This window comes from Eschrichtius robustus, chromosome 1 (genome assembly GCF_028021215.1).
Source record: "Eschrichtius robustus isolate mEscRob2 chromosome 1, mEscRob2.pri, whole genome shotgun sequence".
Taxonomy (NCBI): domain Eukaryota; kingdom Metazoa; phylum Chordata; class Mammalia; order Artiodactyla; family Eschrichtiidae; genus Eschrichtius; species Eschrichtius robustus.
This window is the reverse complement of record NC_090824.1, coordinates 74200242-74217165: the sequence shown is the minus strand read 5'-3', so window position 1 is coordinate 74217165 and position 16924 is coordinate 74200242. Positions and strand designations below refer to the sequence as shown.

General features: G+C 42.6%; 1 protein-coding gene across 1 annotated transcript; it reads left to right on the top strand.

Annotated features, from left to right (window-relative positions):
* The first annotated feature begins 8027 nt into the window (after positions 1-8027).
* On the top strand, positions 8028-14810 carry NGDN (neuroguidin). The gene is made up of 11 exons (XM_068547491.1): positions 8028-8065; positions 8418-8477; positions 9102-9173; positions 11809-11946; positions 12198-12282; positions 12366-12418; positions 12670-12793; positions 12881-13049; positions 13828-13984; positions 14126-14183; positions 14639-14810. Exons 1-11 carry the CDS (start codon positions 8054-8056, stop codon positions 14656-14658), a joined length of 948 nt encoding a protein of 315 aa, XP_068403592.1. The 5' UTR covers positions 8028-8053; the 3' UTR covers positions 14659-14810.
* The last annotated feature ends 2114 nt before the right edge of the window (positions 14811-16924 follow it).

Sequence of the window (16924 nt, the reverse complement as noted above, 5' to 3'; positions counted from 1 at the left end):
AAAAAGAAAGAAAAATTTAAGGTAATTTTTATGGATCCTGACAGAACAAGGTCAATAGGATAAGGGCCTGAAATATGGAACCATCCTGTCATTCAAACACGGAGTTGGTATGTAGAGGACTGAGGTGGGAGGAGGGCTTGAAATCAAGAGAAGAGAAGGTGCAAAGGGAGAGTGCAGGGGATAGGGTCAGCAGCCCCATAGGATGCTGGTGAGCCCTAGGAAGGCCTAGCCTCTCTGGGCAGTGCCAAGGATCCCAGGGAGGAGGGTGTGAAGGTGGTGTGGCTCCCACCCCTATGATCTTTCTCTTCTCTCCCATGTGACCTTGTCACACTGGCAGGGTCAGTCCTGCCCCAGGCTCTGGCCCCATTTCAGGCTCCAGGCAGGAGGGATAGAACAAGCTATTGCCCACCTTTGGAGTGTCATCATCAAGTCACCCTTGCTTCTGTGCTGTAGTTCTGGAAATGCAGCTTCTATCTTGTTCCTAAGACTTGGGCCCCACCCTGTGCCACAGTCTGGTAACTGAGCCCTGGTTTTGTTCCCTCTGCCAGAAGCCCTGTCTTGGTAACCCTTTTAGTTTCTCTGGTGCCTGTCTACTTCTCAGGGATTAGATTTTTTCCCTTAAGCCCCAGACTGGAAGCGGGGTGCCCTGTTTCCTTCGAATAGAGGGAGACAGTATATCTTAATGACTAAGAGCATAGGTTTTGACATCAAATAGGCCTGTGGTCAAAAACCCTGGCTTATGGACTAGCTGTGTGACCTAGGTGAGTTACTTAACCTCTCTGAGAAAAAAGTGAAGTATCGTGCAGAGTCTTGTGACTCAAAGTATGATCCGTGGACTGACATATCCTCATCAGTGGGAGTTTATGAGGACTGCAGAATCTCAGGCCCCAACCCAGGCCTGAGTTACCTTTCTGCATTTTAACAGAATCTGCATTTTAACAAGACCCCCCCACCCCTGGTGATTTAATGCACATTAAAGTTGGAGAAGCACTCATGTAGAGAAAAGAGGACAGGCCCAGGAAGAACTATTTTTGAATCCCAGCACTAAACCACAGTCTGAACTGTAAAATGTGGATGGTAATACCTACCCCATATACTTGACTTAAGGATTACATATACGAAGTTATAAAAAAAAAATGGTACAGCCACTATGAAATACAGTATAGAGGTTCCTCAAAAAATTAAAAACAGGAGTACCATATTATCCAGCAATTCCTTTTCTGGGTATATATAGCCAAAGGAAATGAAATCACTGTCGTGAAGAGATACCTGCATGTTCACTGCAGCATTCTTCACAATAGTCAAGACATGGAAACAACCTAAATGTCCAGTGGTGGATGAATGGATGAAGAATATTATCTAGCCCTAAAAGAAGGAAATCTTATCATTTGTGACAATATGGATGAAGTTGGAGAGTGTGATGCTAAGTGAAATAAGCCAGATACAGAAAGACAAATACTGCATGATTTCACTTATATGTGAAACCTAAAAAAGACAAACTCTTAGAAGCAGAGAGTAGAACGGTGGTTTCCAGTGGCTGGGGAGGTGGGGGAAATGTTGCTCAAAGTGTACAAAGTTTCATATATGAAGGATGTAAGTTCTGGCGATCTAACGTACAGCATGGTGACTATAGTTAAAAGTACTGTATTGTGTACTTGAAATTTGCTATGAGAGTAGTTCTTAATTGTTCTGACCACCCCCCCAAAAAAGGGTGGAGGTAACTATATAAGGTGATAGATACGTTAATTAGCTTGTTAGCTTGATTGTGGAAAACATTTCACAATGTATACATATATCAAAACATCACATTGTACGTTTTAAATACATACACTTTTTGTCAAATATACCTCAATAAAGATGGGGGAAAAAAAGTTATAGGCACAGCTCCCAACAAACAGTGAATGCTCAATAAGTGGTATCTATTAATATTACTTCCACTTGCCTGCTTGGCTTTCCAAACCTGTTCCAGTGCCCTCTTATTAGAATATCTTCCTGATTCTGACTGCTTTAATAGACTAACTCCCTTCATCTGCTGCCAGGCTGGTCTGTACTTTCTTCCAGCATCTGCAATGACAATGTTCCCCAGGATCTGCCCCATCTCAGTGGGCCCTGTCTAATAATTCCAGATCCCAGCTTCTTCCAGTTCGATTGTTCAACTCATGTTAATGAGAATGATAATGTTAATGGCAGCGTGCCTTACCATAGCCCAGGAATGAACGTTCATTCCACCAACACTGATCAAGCACCAACTTTGTGGCAGGCACAGTCCTGACTTCAGGAGCTCACAGATTACTACGGAGAGGCAGACAGGTATAGGCAGTGACAGGCAGTGACAGTATAGTGTGGCATGTACTGTGATGGAAGTGCCAGGTGCTGTGATGGAAGAAATCCTGGAGCACAAAGCAAGGCCACCTAATCTGGACTGGAGATCAGGAAAGGCTCCCTGGAGGAAATGACTTTTAAGGTCAGACTTGAAGGATGAGCTGGAGTAGATCAAGAAAAGAAGGAGCTGGGCTCCAGAGAGACCAGCTTGTCCAAAGGCCTGAGAGGAACTGAGGTGAACTCAGTGTGGCTAAAGAATGGAAGTAATCAGGGGATCTGACCGCAGAAGAGCCTAGGAGGCAGGTGAAGGCTGGTCACAAAGGACCTCATGAACCAAATTAAGGGAGTGTGAATTTTAACCTACAGGCACCGAGCAGCCATTAATGTGTTTTAAGGTGCCGGTGTGTGTGTGTTTGTGGTGGGGGTGAGGTGGGGGGGTGGTTATATTATCTGATTTTATAGAATTGGTGGTATAACCAGTCATTCTTGGGAAAAGTGACATTGAGTTTTCAGATTCATTTGCAGAGGAGATTCTAGATTTGTGGTCACAGGTAGGGAACGAAGGGAACTCCCCAGAGAAGCTGAGAATTAGACATGAGAAAGGGGAGGGGGCTCAGGAGAAAGGCAGCCAACCACATTTCTATTCATCTGTAGATTCCACCTTCAAAAGGTCCCGCCTCCTCCCTACTTCCCCATTCTCTCTTTAACGTCATGAGGCAAGGCCCCTTCTCGTGCCTGGATAATTGCAATAGAAACTTAACTAGTCTTCCATCTGCTCATCTCACCAAATGACTGGCAGACTCAATTTTCTAAAGTACCACTTCTAACATATCTGTCATTCATAGAAACTTCCAGGGCTCCATGTTGTCTCGGAGACAAAGCCTGAATTCTTCTGACTGGCACTTAAAGACACTTCATAAACTGGCCCCAGATTGTCCCAACTTAGCCCTTCACAACCTCCCACCTCCAGATCTGACTGGTCTCCCAACAGTACCCTCACCCCAGGCTGGGCTTTCCCACCTCTTTAATATTGAGACTTTTCCTGCCTGCCCCTCCAGGCACTGCTCAGTGGCTCTTCTTTTTTTTTTTTTTTTTAACTATTCCACTATTAATAGAGAAATTGCCAGCAATATATCCAGGAATCACTTAAAAATATCATTAGGGACTTCCCTGGTGGTGCAGTGGTTAAGAATCCACCTGCCAATGAAAGGGATACGGGTTCAATCCCTGGTCCGGGAAGATCCCACATGCCACGGAGCAACTAAGCCCGTGCGCCACAACTACTGAGCCTGCGCTCTGCAACTACTGAGCCCACGTGCCGCAACTACTGACGCCCGCGGGCTCTAGGGCCCACGTGCCACAACTACTGAGCCCGCATGCTGCAACTACTGAAGCTCACGTGCCTAGAGCCCGTGCTCCGCAAAAAGAGAAGCCACCACAATGAGAAGCCTACACACCACAACAAAGAGTAGCCCCCGATCGCCACAACTAGAGAAAGCCCGTGCGCAGCAACAAAGACCCAACACAGCCAAAAATAAAAATAAAATAAAATAAAATATATTTTTAAAAAATTAAAATAAAAAAAAAATCATTAACTTGTGAAGTCCACAATGATTTATAATGTACTTACACATACTTTGCTTCAGTAGATTCTCAAAACTGAGTAGCAAAATTATATTTTTCCCATTTTCAAATGTGGAAATTCAAGTTTTTAAAGGCCTAGCTGGCTCTGATTAAACATTCAGTAATACCACAATATATATAAATAACAAAAATGTTGACGGAATGGATGAGATCCTCTGATGATTCTTTCTAACGTGCATTTAGAAAAAAATTTTTTTTCTTTCTTTATTTTTTGGCTGTGTTGGGTCTTCATTGCTGTGCGCGGGCTTTCTCTAGTTGCGGCGAGCCGGGGCTACTCTTTGTTGCAGTGCACGGGCTTCTCATTGCGGTGGCTTCTCCTGTTGCGGAGCATGGGCTCTACGTGTGGAGCCTTCAGTAGCTGCGGCACGTGGGCTCAGTAGTTGTGGCTCGCGGGCTCTAGAGTGCAGGCTCAGTAGTTGTTGCGCACGGGCTCTGTTGCTCCGCGGCATGTGGGATCTTCCTGAACCAGAGCTCGAACCCGTGTCCCCTGCATTGGCAGGCGGATTCTTAACCACTGTGCCAACAGGGAATTCCCTCTAATGTGCATTTTTTAAAAAATTAATTAATTAATTTATTTTTATTTTTGGCTGTGTTGGGTCTTCGTTTCTGTGCGAGGGCTTTCTCTAGTTGCGGCAAGCGGGGGCCACTCTTCATCGCGGTGCGCAGGCCTCTCACTATCGCGGCCTCTCTTGTTGCGGAGCACAGGCTCCAGACGCGCAGGCTCAGTAGTTGTGGCTCACGGGCCTAGTTGCTCCGCGGCATGTGGGATCCTCCCAGACCAGGGCTCAAATCCGTGTCCCCTGCATTGGCAGGCAGATTCTCAACCACTGCGCCACCAGGGAAGCCCTAATGTGCATTTTTTAATTGAAGTATAATTGATTTACAATGTCATGTTAGTTTCAGGCATACAGCACAGTGATTCAGATATCTATCTATCTATATTCTTTTTCAAATTGTTTTCCCTTATAGGTTAATACAAAATATTGAGTATAATTCCTTGTGCTATACAGTAAGTCCTTGTTGTTATCTATTTTATATATAGTAGTATCAGTGGCTCTTCTACGAAAGTACTTTTTGATTCAGCAGGGCTGCTCCTGAAACACAAACAAAACTTTGTTGAAACTATGCAAGTACAGAAATAACACCCAAGATCTCCTACCCAATCACATTAACTATTTTCAATTCTCAGCTTCTTTCCAAGGTGTGTGTGTGCTTCTATTATATATACACATACAAAAATACATATATGGTATACATATAGGGCTGCTGTGGGTACATACAATATGTACATAATCTTATGTTCTAGCCATTAGAATTCCATATTTCTGCAATCTTAGATTTTATCATTTTTATGATGGCAGATGTTCCACTACTATCTATAAAATGGAGAAAATAATATTGCCCATCTTATGGGTTTACTATGAGAATTAAACAAGTTAAAACAGAGACACTCAAACTTGACCATGTTGCAGAATACACGGAAGGCTTATTAAAATAAAGCATCTTAGGCCTTGGCCTCAGAAATTCTGATTCAGTAGGACAGGGTGGGGTGCCTGAATCTGCATTCCAGATGCTACTAGATCAAGGACCACACTTTGAAAAACCACTGAATTTATACATGTAAAGTGTTCAGAATAATGCCTCGCATATAGTAAGCACTCAATAAATGGAGTTATTTGCTATTTCTGTGATAATATATGAAAATTTACTTGTTTGATATTTGGATTGCTTATAGTTTTATAACACCTTTATTGAGACAATTCATATACCATAAAATTCACCTTTTTACAGTGTACAATTCAGTCATTTTTAGTATATTCAGAGTTGTGTAACCATCACCACTACCTAATTTTAGAACATTTTCATCACCTCAAAAAGAAACCCCCTTCCATTAACAATCACTCTCTAACCCCTTGTTTGCAGTTTTTTGAACTTATAAATAATGTCTCTGTAAATATATATATATATGGCTTCTTTTCTTTTTTTGAAAGATTTTGTCAGAATAAATTCTAAGAAATAGATTTCTGAGTCAATGATTATGAGTATTTTTACATATAGCGTGATGGTTAATTTTATGTGTAAACCTGACTGAGTCATGAAGTGCCCAGATAGTTGGTTAAATGTTATTTCTGTCCATGATTTCAAACTATATTACAAAACTATAGTTATCAAAACAATATCATATTGGCATAAAAACAAACACATAGATCAATGGGACAGAATAGAGAGCCTAGAAATAAACCCACACATGTATGGTCAATTAATTTACTACAGAGGAACTAAGAATATGCAATTGGGAAAGAACAGTCTCTTCAATAAATGGTGTTGCAAAAACTGAACAGCTACATGCAAAAGAATGAAACTAGACCCCTATCTTACACTATACACAAAATTAACTCAAAATGGATTAAAGACTTGAATGGAAGACCTGAAACTTTAAAACTCCTAGAAGAAAACATAGGCGGTAAGCTCCTTAACAGCAGTCTTGACAATGATTGTTTTTGGATCTGACAGCAAAAGCAAAGGCAACAAAACAAAAATAAACAAGTGGGACTACATCATGCTAAAAAGCTTCTGCACAGCAAAGGAAACCATCAACAAAATGAAACGGCAACCTACGGAATGGGAGAAAATATATGCAAATCATATATCTGATAAGTGGTTGATATCCAAAATATATAAAGAACTCATACAACTTAAATAGCAAAAGAATTACCTGATTAAAAAATGGGCAGAGGATCTGAATAGGTCACAAATTTATGTTGAAATGGAAATTTTTCATAATACAAATCCTGATAAACGGTATAAAAACTATTGGTTAATTGACTGAGTAGGCTGTCAAGGCACACTGAACTTCCATGCTGGGCCTGAAACAGCAAATAAATGCTTGAGGCAGAGGCATGAGGACTGGATACCTGGGCCCTGCCTTTTTCTTCCTGAATCCATCAAAAGATTTAGAAACCAGGATTTTCCCACCCTGGTTGCCGAGATATGGGAGTTATTCCTTGTTTAATTCCAGAAGACCACTCCAAGTCAGGAAATCTGATTTCTAGTCCTAGCTCTGCTCGACAGTTGCAGGTAAAATTCAAGACCATCATTTCCCCTTGCAGTGCTTACTTCCCAAGGCAGACGATAGGAACAATTAATACCCATCCAACTGACTTCATCAGCCTGTGAGAAGCAGGAGTGAGCTGACATATTTGCAAGTATTGGGGAAAGATGAGACAGAGCATAATGAAATACTATATATGCACAGGCTGGGTTTAAACCAAGTTCTGCAGGGACCTGTGTGACCAGGGGCAAGTCACGTAAATCTGAACTGGCTTCATTTGTTAAACGTCCCTCCCTTCATGTCGCCGAACTAGTAGGAAGTGTTGGGGCTGCAGCTGGGGGCGTCTCTTCGCAGCGCCCCCAGGTGCGTACGAGGCGCGTGTGTCCTTACTGTCCGTGTCTAAACTGGCTCTGGGCTTCTCTGGCCCAACTCTCCTATTTATAGATGAAAAAAGCTCAGAGATCGAATGACTTCTCCACGATCACACAAGGGCCTTGGGGTCTGTGAGGAATCTAGGGCGGCCCGCGTTGGAACAGGAGCCAGCAATGGCGGCTTCATAACGTGGCCACCTTCTCAGAGAGAGGCCGAGGCCCGTCACCTAGCGGCGGGTTCAGGCAATGCAAGAGAAGCCTCTTGAAAAAGACTCCGGGTACTGCGGCGTCCAGGAGCCAATATGTTCTCAGTTCGCTCAGTTAACTCCTTTTTTCCATTGGGTCTTTCTAACTGTCAATCAATCAATTGCCGAGTTTTTACTGGCTTAGCTCCAATCATTCTACTCAATTTACTAATCACATGCTTCTTTCCAATAGCATCTTTACGTCGTTAAAGCTCCTCCTAAGTCTGACGAATTTAGCCAGTTCTTCTATTCCATTGGCTGGACCCGGCCTTTCCTCTCGTATATCCTGTTCGGGGCGGAAGTGAGAGAGCCCTTATTCCTATTGGCTTAGGTTTGCAAGCGGCGGCGGCCTCTCAAGTCTATCAAGACAACGTCAGCTCTCAGGAAGTACAGTTCCGGAAGGGGCGGGCTTTGTGAAGATGGCGGCGCCGGTGAGTGTAGTGTGTTTGCTTCGTCGGCTTGGTATTGTGGACGTTTCCTTTCTCCTCAGTGCCTCGAGGCAAATTATTGGGGCGAGGGAAGGGTGGTGATGGAAATAACTCCAGGGAGGCGCCCTCCTTGAAACAGCGGGGCAAAAGCAGTAGTAGGGAGACGGGGCTGGAGTTACCGCTCCTTTCCAGTGACCTGAGAGGCCGGCCGGCTCTGAGGCGAGGCTGTATGTGCACCGGAGTGGGAAGGCAGGAAGTCCAGGGTGTTTGAAGGAGAGAGGGGGTTTTCCACCTCACACGTTCCGTCTTATAATCCTGAGGAAAGCATGATTTTTGTTTACTCTCCCTTCCATAGGAGGTGCTGGAGTCAGACCTGCCAAATGCCGTGGCACTTTTGAAAAACCTCCAGGAGCAGGTGAGTAATGGCACCCCTTTGGAATAGATTAGTCACGAATCGGCTTTGACTTTGTTTGCCGCACCTCTAAACTTTGGTGATTTGGGGGCATATATTTGAATGACCAGATACAGTAAGAGCAAAATGATATAATGAAAACCTTTTCAGGCCACAATTTAGAGTAATTGGTTTCTCCGTCCAAAGGAATATAGAAAGCTCCAGAAAGAAAGCATCTGAATCAATTTTCTTTATTCTTATAGCTAAGGAAACCGATGCCAAAAAAGGTGACACGATGTGCCCTTTGGGTGCCTAGCTCATATACGTTTATGTAGTCCTATGCATTGCAAATTCAACTGGTACAAAGCTACGATGCCCCCATCACCACTGTCTCAGTCCCCATCCCCTCCCGCTGGTTTTGTAAGATGATCTCTTTAGCTTTAAGAAGAGGTGGAAAGGTTTTTCTATCTTTTAAAGAAGTATCAGAAACCACCTCTCCTATACTTTCCCAGAACTGAAAAGATAGTGGTGTACTTTAGGCAGTGTTTCAGATAATTTTTAGGTGGCATTGTTTAGCCTTTGCACTTCACAGCTCACAGAGATAACTTGATGTATTCTAATCAGTGGTTTTATTTGGGTTAATTTCAGGTGATGGCTGTCACTGCACAGGTGCAAGCTCTGACCAAAAAAGTTCAAGCTAAAGCCTATCCTACAGAGAAGGTAGGACATAAATGAAGAGTAAGCACCCCTTGACTTGATGTTCTCAACAGTTCTTTCCATCGTAGACTTATTGAGTGTCTTGTATGTCCTTAGTGCTGGAGCTTTGAAGATGAATAAGATCCAGTTTCTGTGCTGAAGTCTAGTAGAGAAGGCAGGTGAAAGCAATAGGTATAAGCAGTAGCAGTCATGATGAGCGGCTGTGCGAGCTGAGGAGCAAGATTAAATAAATATCACGGAGCAAAGGGAGTTAGGGGAGGCATCTCAGAGAGGTAACAGGATTGTGAGGAATAAATAGGAGTCAGAGGGATAGAAAGAAACAGCATGTGCAAAGGCACAAAGACCTAAAAGCATGGTGATATTCAGGGAAAGGAGGTAAGTCATGTAGTGTGCTTGGGTGTGCATTTTGTTTGTGTGTTGGGGGCAGAAAAGTAGTCACTCTGTGTGAAGAGCCATGTAGGCCAACTGTATTTCATTTAATATAAAATGCTGTTAATTGGGGACATATCACTGACTTTATATACTGAGCATACAGTGTTGCTTGTTAATCTATGACATAATGCTAAGATACCATTGATTTAAAGATGTATCCTGACTTCAGAGATGTTAAAATATAAAAATGATGCGTATAATATGGTAGTTTTCAAATTAAGGTCTTATAGAACCTTCTCAGGGACCATTGAGTGTGGGGCAGTATAGAAGGAGGTCTCTGGGGACTTCCCTGGCGGTCCAGTGGTTAAGACTTTGCCTTCCAATACAGGGGGTGTGGGTTCGATCCCTGGTCAGGGAGCTAAGGTCCCACATGCCTCGCGGCCAAAAAACCAAAACATAAAACAGAAGTTTATTGTAACAAATTCAATAAAGACTTTAAAAATGGATCACTTCCAAAAAATTATTTAAAAAAGAAAAAAAGAAGGAGGTCTCTGGATCCCTCATACCTACTTGAGCTGGAAAACTTGGGTGTTACCTGTTTTATGTATTGAGCTTTCGTCCTAAGATATCATTTAAGCAAAACGTCCTGTAGGTCAACAGAAATACGAAAATCATTATAGTAGGTTAATAAAAATCATTGAAGGATTTTTAAGCATGAGATTTACAGCGGATTTGTGTTTTAAAAAGATAGCTAGGGCTTCCCTGGTGGCGCAGTGGTTGAGAGTCTGCCTGCTAGTGCAGGGGACACAGGTTCGAGCCCTGGTCCGGCAGGATCCCACGTGCCGCAGAGCAACTGGGCCCGTGAGCCACAACTACTGAGCCTGCGCCTCTGGAGCCTGTGCTCCGCAACAAGAGAGGCCGCGATAGTGAGAGGCCCGCGCACCGCGATGAAGAGTGGCCCCCACTAGCCGCAACTAGAGAAAGCCCTCGCACAGAAACGAAGACCCAACACAGCCATAAATAAATAAATTTAAAAAAAAAAAAAGATAGCTAAACGAATTTTTTTTTAATTTTTAATTTATTTTTGGCCACGTTGGGTCTTCATTGTTGCGTGCGGGCTTTCTCTAGTTGGGGCAAGCGGGGGCTACTCTTCGTTGCAGTGCGAGGGCTTTTCATTGCGGTGGCTTCTCTTGTTGCAGAGCACAGGCTCTAGGCATGCAGGCTTCAGTAGTTGTGGCTCGTGGGCTCTAGAGCGCAGGCTCAGTAGTTGTGGCGCACGGGCTTAGTTGCTCCGCGGCATGTGGGATCTTCCCAGACCAGGGCTCAAACCCGTGTTCGCTGCATTGGCAGGCGGATTCTTAACCACTGCACCACCAGGGAAGCCCCTAATACACTTTTAATTTTAGAAAGTTTAGAAGATACATAAAATCACAAAAAAGAGAATTAAAAATCATCGTAATCACCATTCTGAGATAATCACTGGGGTACATTTTTTATTTCGTTGATTGTAAAAGTAATATATGCTTGATGGAAAACCACTTTTTCAGTACAAGCACTCCATTTCTTTTCCTCATCTCGATCCTCAGGGGTAGCAGTTGTTAATTATGTTATTTTCAGACATTTTTCTCTGCATATAGAACGTGTGTATAATACTTCTCACCTCCCCCCCTTAATTGGAACCACATTATTCACGCTTTCTATACAGTGTAGAAAGTGTGTTGACATAGATAAGTCCATGTCAGTATGTACAGGTCATTGTTTTTACCTATATCATATAATTCCATTGTATGGGGATAAAATCAGTGATTGTTTTGGTTAAATTAATTTAAAATTCATTACTGTATGGAGACATTTTTGATTGTCACAACTTGGGGGGTGGCATCAATGGTTGGAGGCCAGAGATGCTGTTCAACATCCTTCAGTGCCCAGACAGCGCTCCACAGCAAAGAATTATCTGTCCCCCAAATGTCAGTAGCTCTGAGTTTGAGAAACCTTGCTATAGTCATTTTGGGGGATACTTTATTGATTTTCCTGCTCTTATTGTCATACAGTAATTCTCTGAGCTGCGCTTCTGTTGTGTTAGCATAATTTTCTCTGTGGCCATTTTAGGTGCAGCCACTTCCTTGAGACTACTCCAGATACCTTATATGAACTGCATGGAAGAAAACTTGAACTTGGAAAAAAATTATTCTGTTCTCCCTAGACTCTCCTCCTTATTCTGTGGTTAAAACTGAATTTGCATCTGTTACTGTTTGATTCAACTCAGGGTCTCAGCCTTTTGGAAGTGAAAGATCAGCTGTTGCTAATGTACCTTATGGATCTGAGCCATCTCATTCTGGACAAAGCCTCAGGAGGGTCTCTTCAGGGACATCCTGCAGTTTTGAGACTGGTGGAGATTCGCACGGTATGAGGCATTTGTCATCTTAGAGTTCTGCGTTTCTGTATCCTGAACTCCAGGACTGTGACACAATAGCTCTCATTTAAGTGGGTGTTCTCATGTTTAAGGGAGGAAACCAAATGAAAAAAAGCATTTTTGTCTTCATTTGCTCTACTTTGTGCATATTTTAGGTGCTTTATCTGGCAACTTAACATAGGGACTTTTGGTGTATGCTTAATTTTGAGGAGGACATGTAATCCTATTTAACCACATTATAGGTTTTGGAAAAGCTTCGTCCTTTGGACCAAAAACTAAAGTATCAAATTGACAAACTGGTGAAGACGGCAGTGACAGGCAGCCTCAGTAAGTGGGGGAAGCTGTAAGGTTATGTGTGGCCGTTCACAAAGTTCCAGATCTTGTAAAATCTCTTGGGTCTTTTATTTTAGGTGAGAGTGACCCACTCCGTTTTAAGCCTCATCCCAGCAATATGATGAGCAAGGTAAGAGGTTGCATTATCCTGATTTTCCTGAGGAATCTAAGCCTGAATGAGCCTTGTAATACTCCTGGATCTCCTGGGATTCTCTTATTACCGTTGATTCCCAGCTTGTGCCTTAGAATGTTGAATGTGAGAGTCCCCTTTCTCCCTCTTGTTTGTATTCCCACCTTCCCAGAGTACTTCAGCTTTGGATTTTCTTAGCGCTTGTTTGACTAACGCTTCCTAAGTTTGTGGACATTATGTTCCTTTTGTAGTTGAGCTCTGGGGGTGAGGAGGAAGATGAAGCAGAGGAAGGCCAGTCTGGGGCTTCAGGGATGAAATCTGGAAAAGGGACAGCTAAGAAATATGTTCCACCACGCTTGGTTCCAGTGCATTACGGTATGAACTGTGGCTGCTGCTTCCTCAGCATGAATTGTGTTTCTCTTCTCTGTTCTGGGATAACCCTTGCTGATTGTTATCACATAGATGAAACAGAAGCTGAGCGGGAGAAGAAGCGCCTAGAACGAGCCAAGAGACGGGCATTGAGCAGCTCTGTCATCCGCGAACTAAAGGAGCAGTACTCAGATGCTCCAGAGGAAATCCGTGATGCTCGGCATCCTCATGTTACTCGACAGAGCCAGGAGGATCAACACAGGTCCGAGTCCTTGCAGTTAGAAATTGTTTTCTATGCTGTAGAGACCTGTCCTTTTGCTTTGAATGACGATGATTAAGTGTAATTCCAAGAGAACCCACATTATCTAGAAAGTGGAGTGCAAAATTTGGTGTGACGGTTTCTAAGAGTTAGGGGTTTGAAGTACAGAGTAGGAACTAGCGGGGGAAATGTCTTTTTTTCCCCCCCAACTGTTCAGGCTGAGCAAGTGCTACATGGAGAAGAATGTATGCAGTTCCACCTAGTAGGATTTTAAAGTTCTGTATTTCACTCTCACTGCTCTTTATTTTCTGCAGAAGGCAAGAAAGTCACGTTTTTATAATGGCATGGAGAGTGCTAGATAAGTTCAGGGAAGAAAAGTAGAAAAGCAATTATAAGTTGAACACAGACACATCAACTTTGCCCAGGTGTTCATCTCTACAGTTGGTAGATTTGAGTGAGAAGGTTCGTGTAGAGGATCCTGTTTATGGAGCTGGAATATAAAGAATTTTCTGATATAGTTTAAGTATTCCTGTGGATGGGCTGTGAGTTCATCTCTGGGGAGGAGGGAAGTTCTAGTGCAAAGAACATTTCACTGAGTATTGAGCATTGAGTGTTGAGCACACAGTATCACCTCACTAAATACTGTAGTGGCTTGCTATGAAATTTCTTGAGAACTGTCTGAACGAGGGGTGAGTAAACACCTGGGCCCAGGTTCTTGGCTGCAACTTTCTGCCTCTATGTACTGAGCATGCTGCAAGTGGTGTCTGTGTTTCTCTGGCAGGATTAACTATGAGGAGAGCATGATGGTGCGTTTAAGTGTCAGTAAGCGGGAGAAAGGACGGCGAAAACGAGCAAATGTCATGAGCTCACAAATTCATTCCCTCACGCACTTCAGTGACATCAGTGCTTTGACAGGAGGAGCCCCTCATCTTGATGAGGTGAGGTAGTGATACAGTGGTGGGAGGTGACCTTAATGCTGTCAGCTAAATGTATGTGGGCTTGTTGCCGTGAGGAACTTGGGAAGGGACACTAAACTTGGAAGCTCACTGCCATTCCTTCCCTTCGCCATGTGTCTCCAGGATCAGAATTCTACTAAGAAGCGGAAGAAGATAGCTAAGAAAGGTCAGAAGAAAAAAGGTTAGTGAATGGCTAGGACCTGGGTGAACAAGTGCAGGATGGGGTTTACGAATTGGGATGCCAACTCCGGATTTGCCATCCTGTAGGTCTTACCAACCTTTACAGTATCTCTTCCATACTGGGTGTTAATCTCTTTAGAGGTGGGCATTTATTTTTTTCTTTCCCAAGATGAAAATCAGCATCATTCACAAAAGAGATTTCTGGATTCTATTTCTGAAGGCCCCACAGCTCCTGTTCAGGTTTCCTTAAGTAAACTATAAAAATGTCACTTGAAGGAACCATTATCCCATTTCAGTTTCCATCCTGCTTCTAGTCTTTTGTCCTGGGAGGATACAGAGAGTATTGCCGAGGGAACCCACTCCTATCGAGCCCTTCTCTCTAGATGTCCTTTTTTTCTGTCCCTTTGGCTTTTCCCAACTGTCCTTTGCCTCATTCTTGGTTTCCCTTCCTTTCAGGTTTTCGGAGGCGGCGGTGATTATGGGTGTACATATTTAATTTATTTTTTGTCATCCTGGGATACTTCTAATTTCACTGTATGTAGGTTTTTTCCTCGGAATTCATTAATTATTTGCTCTGGACATGTGGAAAGATCTTTATTAATAAAATTGATTTTACTTACGAATTGAAGCCCCTTTTGCACATGTATTATGTGACTGGAATCACTGGGTATGGGGTGCTTTTGGTGAGAGGGTGAAGGAAAAGGGAAGGATGAAGTTTTGGGGGGAATAAGAAAGTTTGGCTTTCATGGTTTTCTTTGATAATACATTTTCACTAGAAACTAGAAATTGGTTATTTAATCAAAAAATATTGAGAGATTAGAGTAGTATAATCCACTCTTTCATCCCCACGTTGCCCCAAGTTCCTGTATGATTTGTTATAATGATAATACAGATCATCTGAAATATATGGATTTTAAGGTTTATTAATATATCTTGCTGGCCACCAGGTGGCATTAGTGGCTCAGGAAACCTCCTTTGGTGCTTGACTATAATCAAAAGCTAGATAGAACCTTTTCTCATTACCAAGAGTTATTCTTGTCTCCACTTCTCTGAACGTTTTTCCTTTCTTTCTAAAATAGCATGGACGTAGGGCTGATCTTAGGTCAGTTATTGAGAGTTAGAGTTTATCTGGAGAGAACAGTAGAGTGAATGAGAGGAGTGTGAAGAATCAGTATAGTCTTGTGTTTTTCAGCCTCTTTGACCCTCTTTCAACAAAGTCTTCAGTTTACCAGTGAGCAAACGCCAGCCCTTTTACAAAGAGCTTGTGAAAGAATGCCAACAAGCAGGCAGACAGAAAATTCCTGAAGACCAAGAGAATGAAAACCCCTCAGTCATATCAGCCCAAGTCAGGAGACTGGTGGGAGTTACATATCTGAGATCTTGTATTCTGTTCAGAGAATGACTTCTGTTAGTGAGAGATCCCTCTGGCCTTGGATAATTTAGAAGGTGGAAAGAGGGACGGGAAGAGAGTTGAGTCTAGAAGTAATTCATTGGAGTTAATGATGTGTCATGGAGAGGGATATAATTTGGATCATTACATCAGTAAAACGTAGTTGATTATAAGTCCTATGAATTTGGACTTATATTGGTCTGCCCAGTTGGGGTGGGGGTCTGTTTTCAGTCAGCTGTAGCTTGGTAGAAAGTAGTTAAGAGAGAACCAGTACTGTCTTCTGTTAACTCTGTGATTCTGGGCAAATCATGTGACATCTCTGGCCTTTAATTTTCCTCAGCTGAAAAATAAATGTATTAGACTGAATCTCTGAGATTTCCTCCAAACCAAAGAGCCTAGAGCTGTTTCTCACGGATGATAACCAAGATGCGCTTACTTCTGGGGCCTCTGACTTAGTCCCTGGCAGATCTGAGTGACCCTAATGTACCCAGAGCCCTCATACTTCTATCTCCTTGAATGAATCTAAGCAAAGAGCCTCAAGAACATATTTAGAGATTCTTTTTCCTTTCTGGCTGAACTAACTGGACAAGCGGTTAGGACTACTACATTCTCTTTTTAGGACTAGCTATTGCATTTGCATCTAATTTATTAAGGATTTTTGGATTGTGGGAACTGCCAAGGAAAAGGAGATGCTCTTTTTTTTTTAAAAAAGATCTTAACTTTGTGTTACATACTGAGCTAAGTGCTTTATACTTAATCCTTGCAAAATATGTTGTCTCTATTTTACTAATGAGGAAACTGAGAAACTTAGGTTATTTATTTGCCCAAGGTTACACAACTAATGAGTTAGAGAACCAGTGCTTGGGGAACACAGAGGATGGAGGACTGCCAAGTGTCCTGGGGTTCATGAACGTCTTCAGGATTTTGTTTTTCCTTTTTTTTTTCCCTTTAAAAATACATTGGTGGGTAGTTTATGACCTGTAGCTCTCCCCTCCTTATTGCACCATTTCTATTCAAGCCCTTGCCTTCAAAGAAACCACAAGTTCCAGACACTGTTCTGGCCTTTTTGTATTGTAGGAGTGAACTGAACAGACTAAAATCCCTGCCTTTGTGGACCTTAAATTAATTGAATCCAGTCTTTAATCTTAGGAAATCTTGTTATCCCTGGCCTTCTAGATGACAGGCGATATTTGAAGGAGATTTCCAACAAAATATTGAGTAATTTTGAGAATATTTGCACCAGAGTCATGAAACAATGTTTAGAGTCCATTGTTGACAAAGTTTTGCGTGGATTCTCAACCTGTAAAACAGGCATAAGCTAGGTTACTGTGGTTGAAGCGAGGATGAGGGGT

What these genes read in the sequence shown, in the direction of transcription:
- NGDN (XM_068547491.1), top strand. An exon ending in TGAAAAACCTCCAGGAGCAG is followed by an intron (nt 8,478 to 9,101) that starts GTGAGTAATGGC and finishes GGTTAATTTCAG; the next exon opens with GTGATGGCTGTCACTGCACA. An exon ending in CCAGCAATATGATGAGCAAG is followed by an intron (nt 12,419 to 12,669) that starts GTAAGAGGTTGC and finishes TTCCTTTTGTAG; the next exon opens with TTGAGCTCTGGGGGTGAGGA.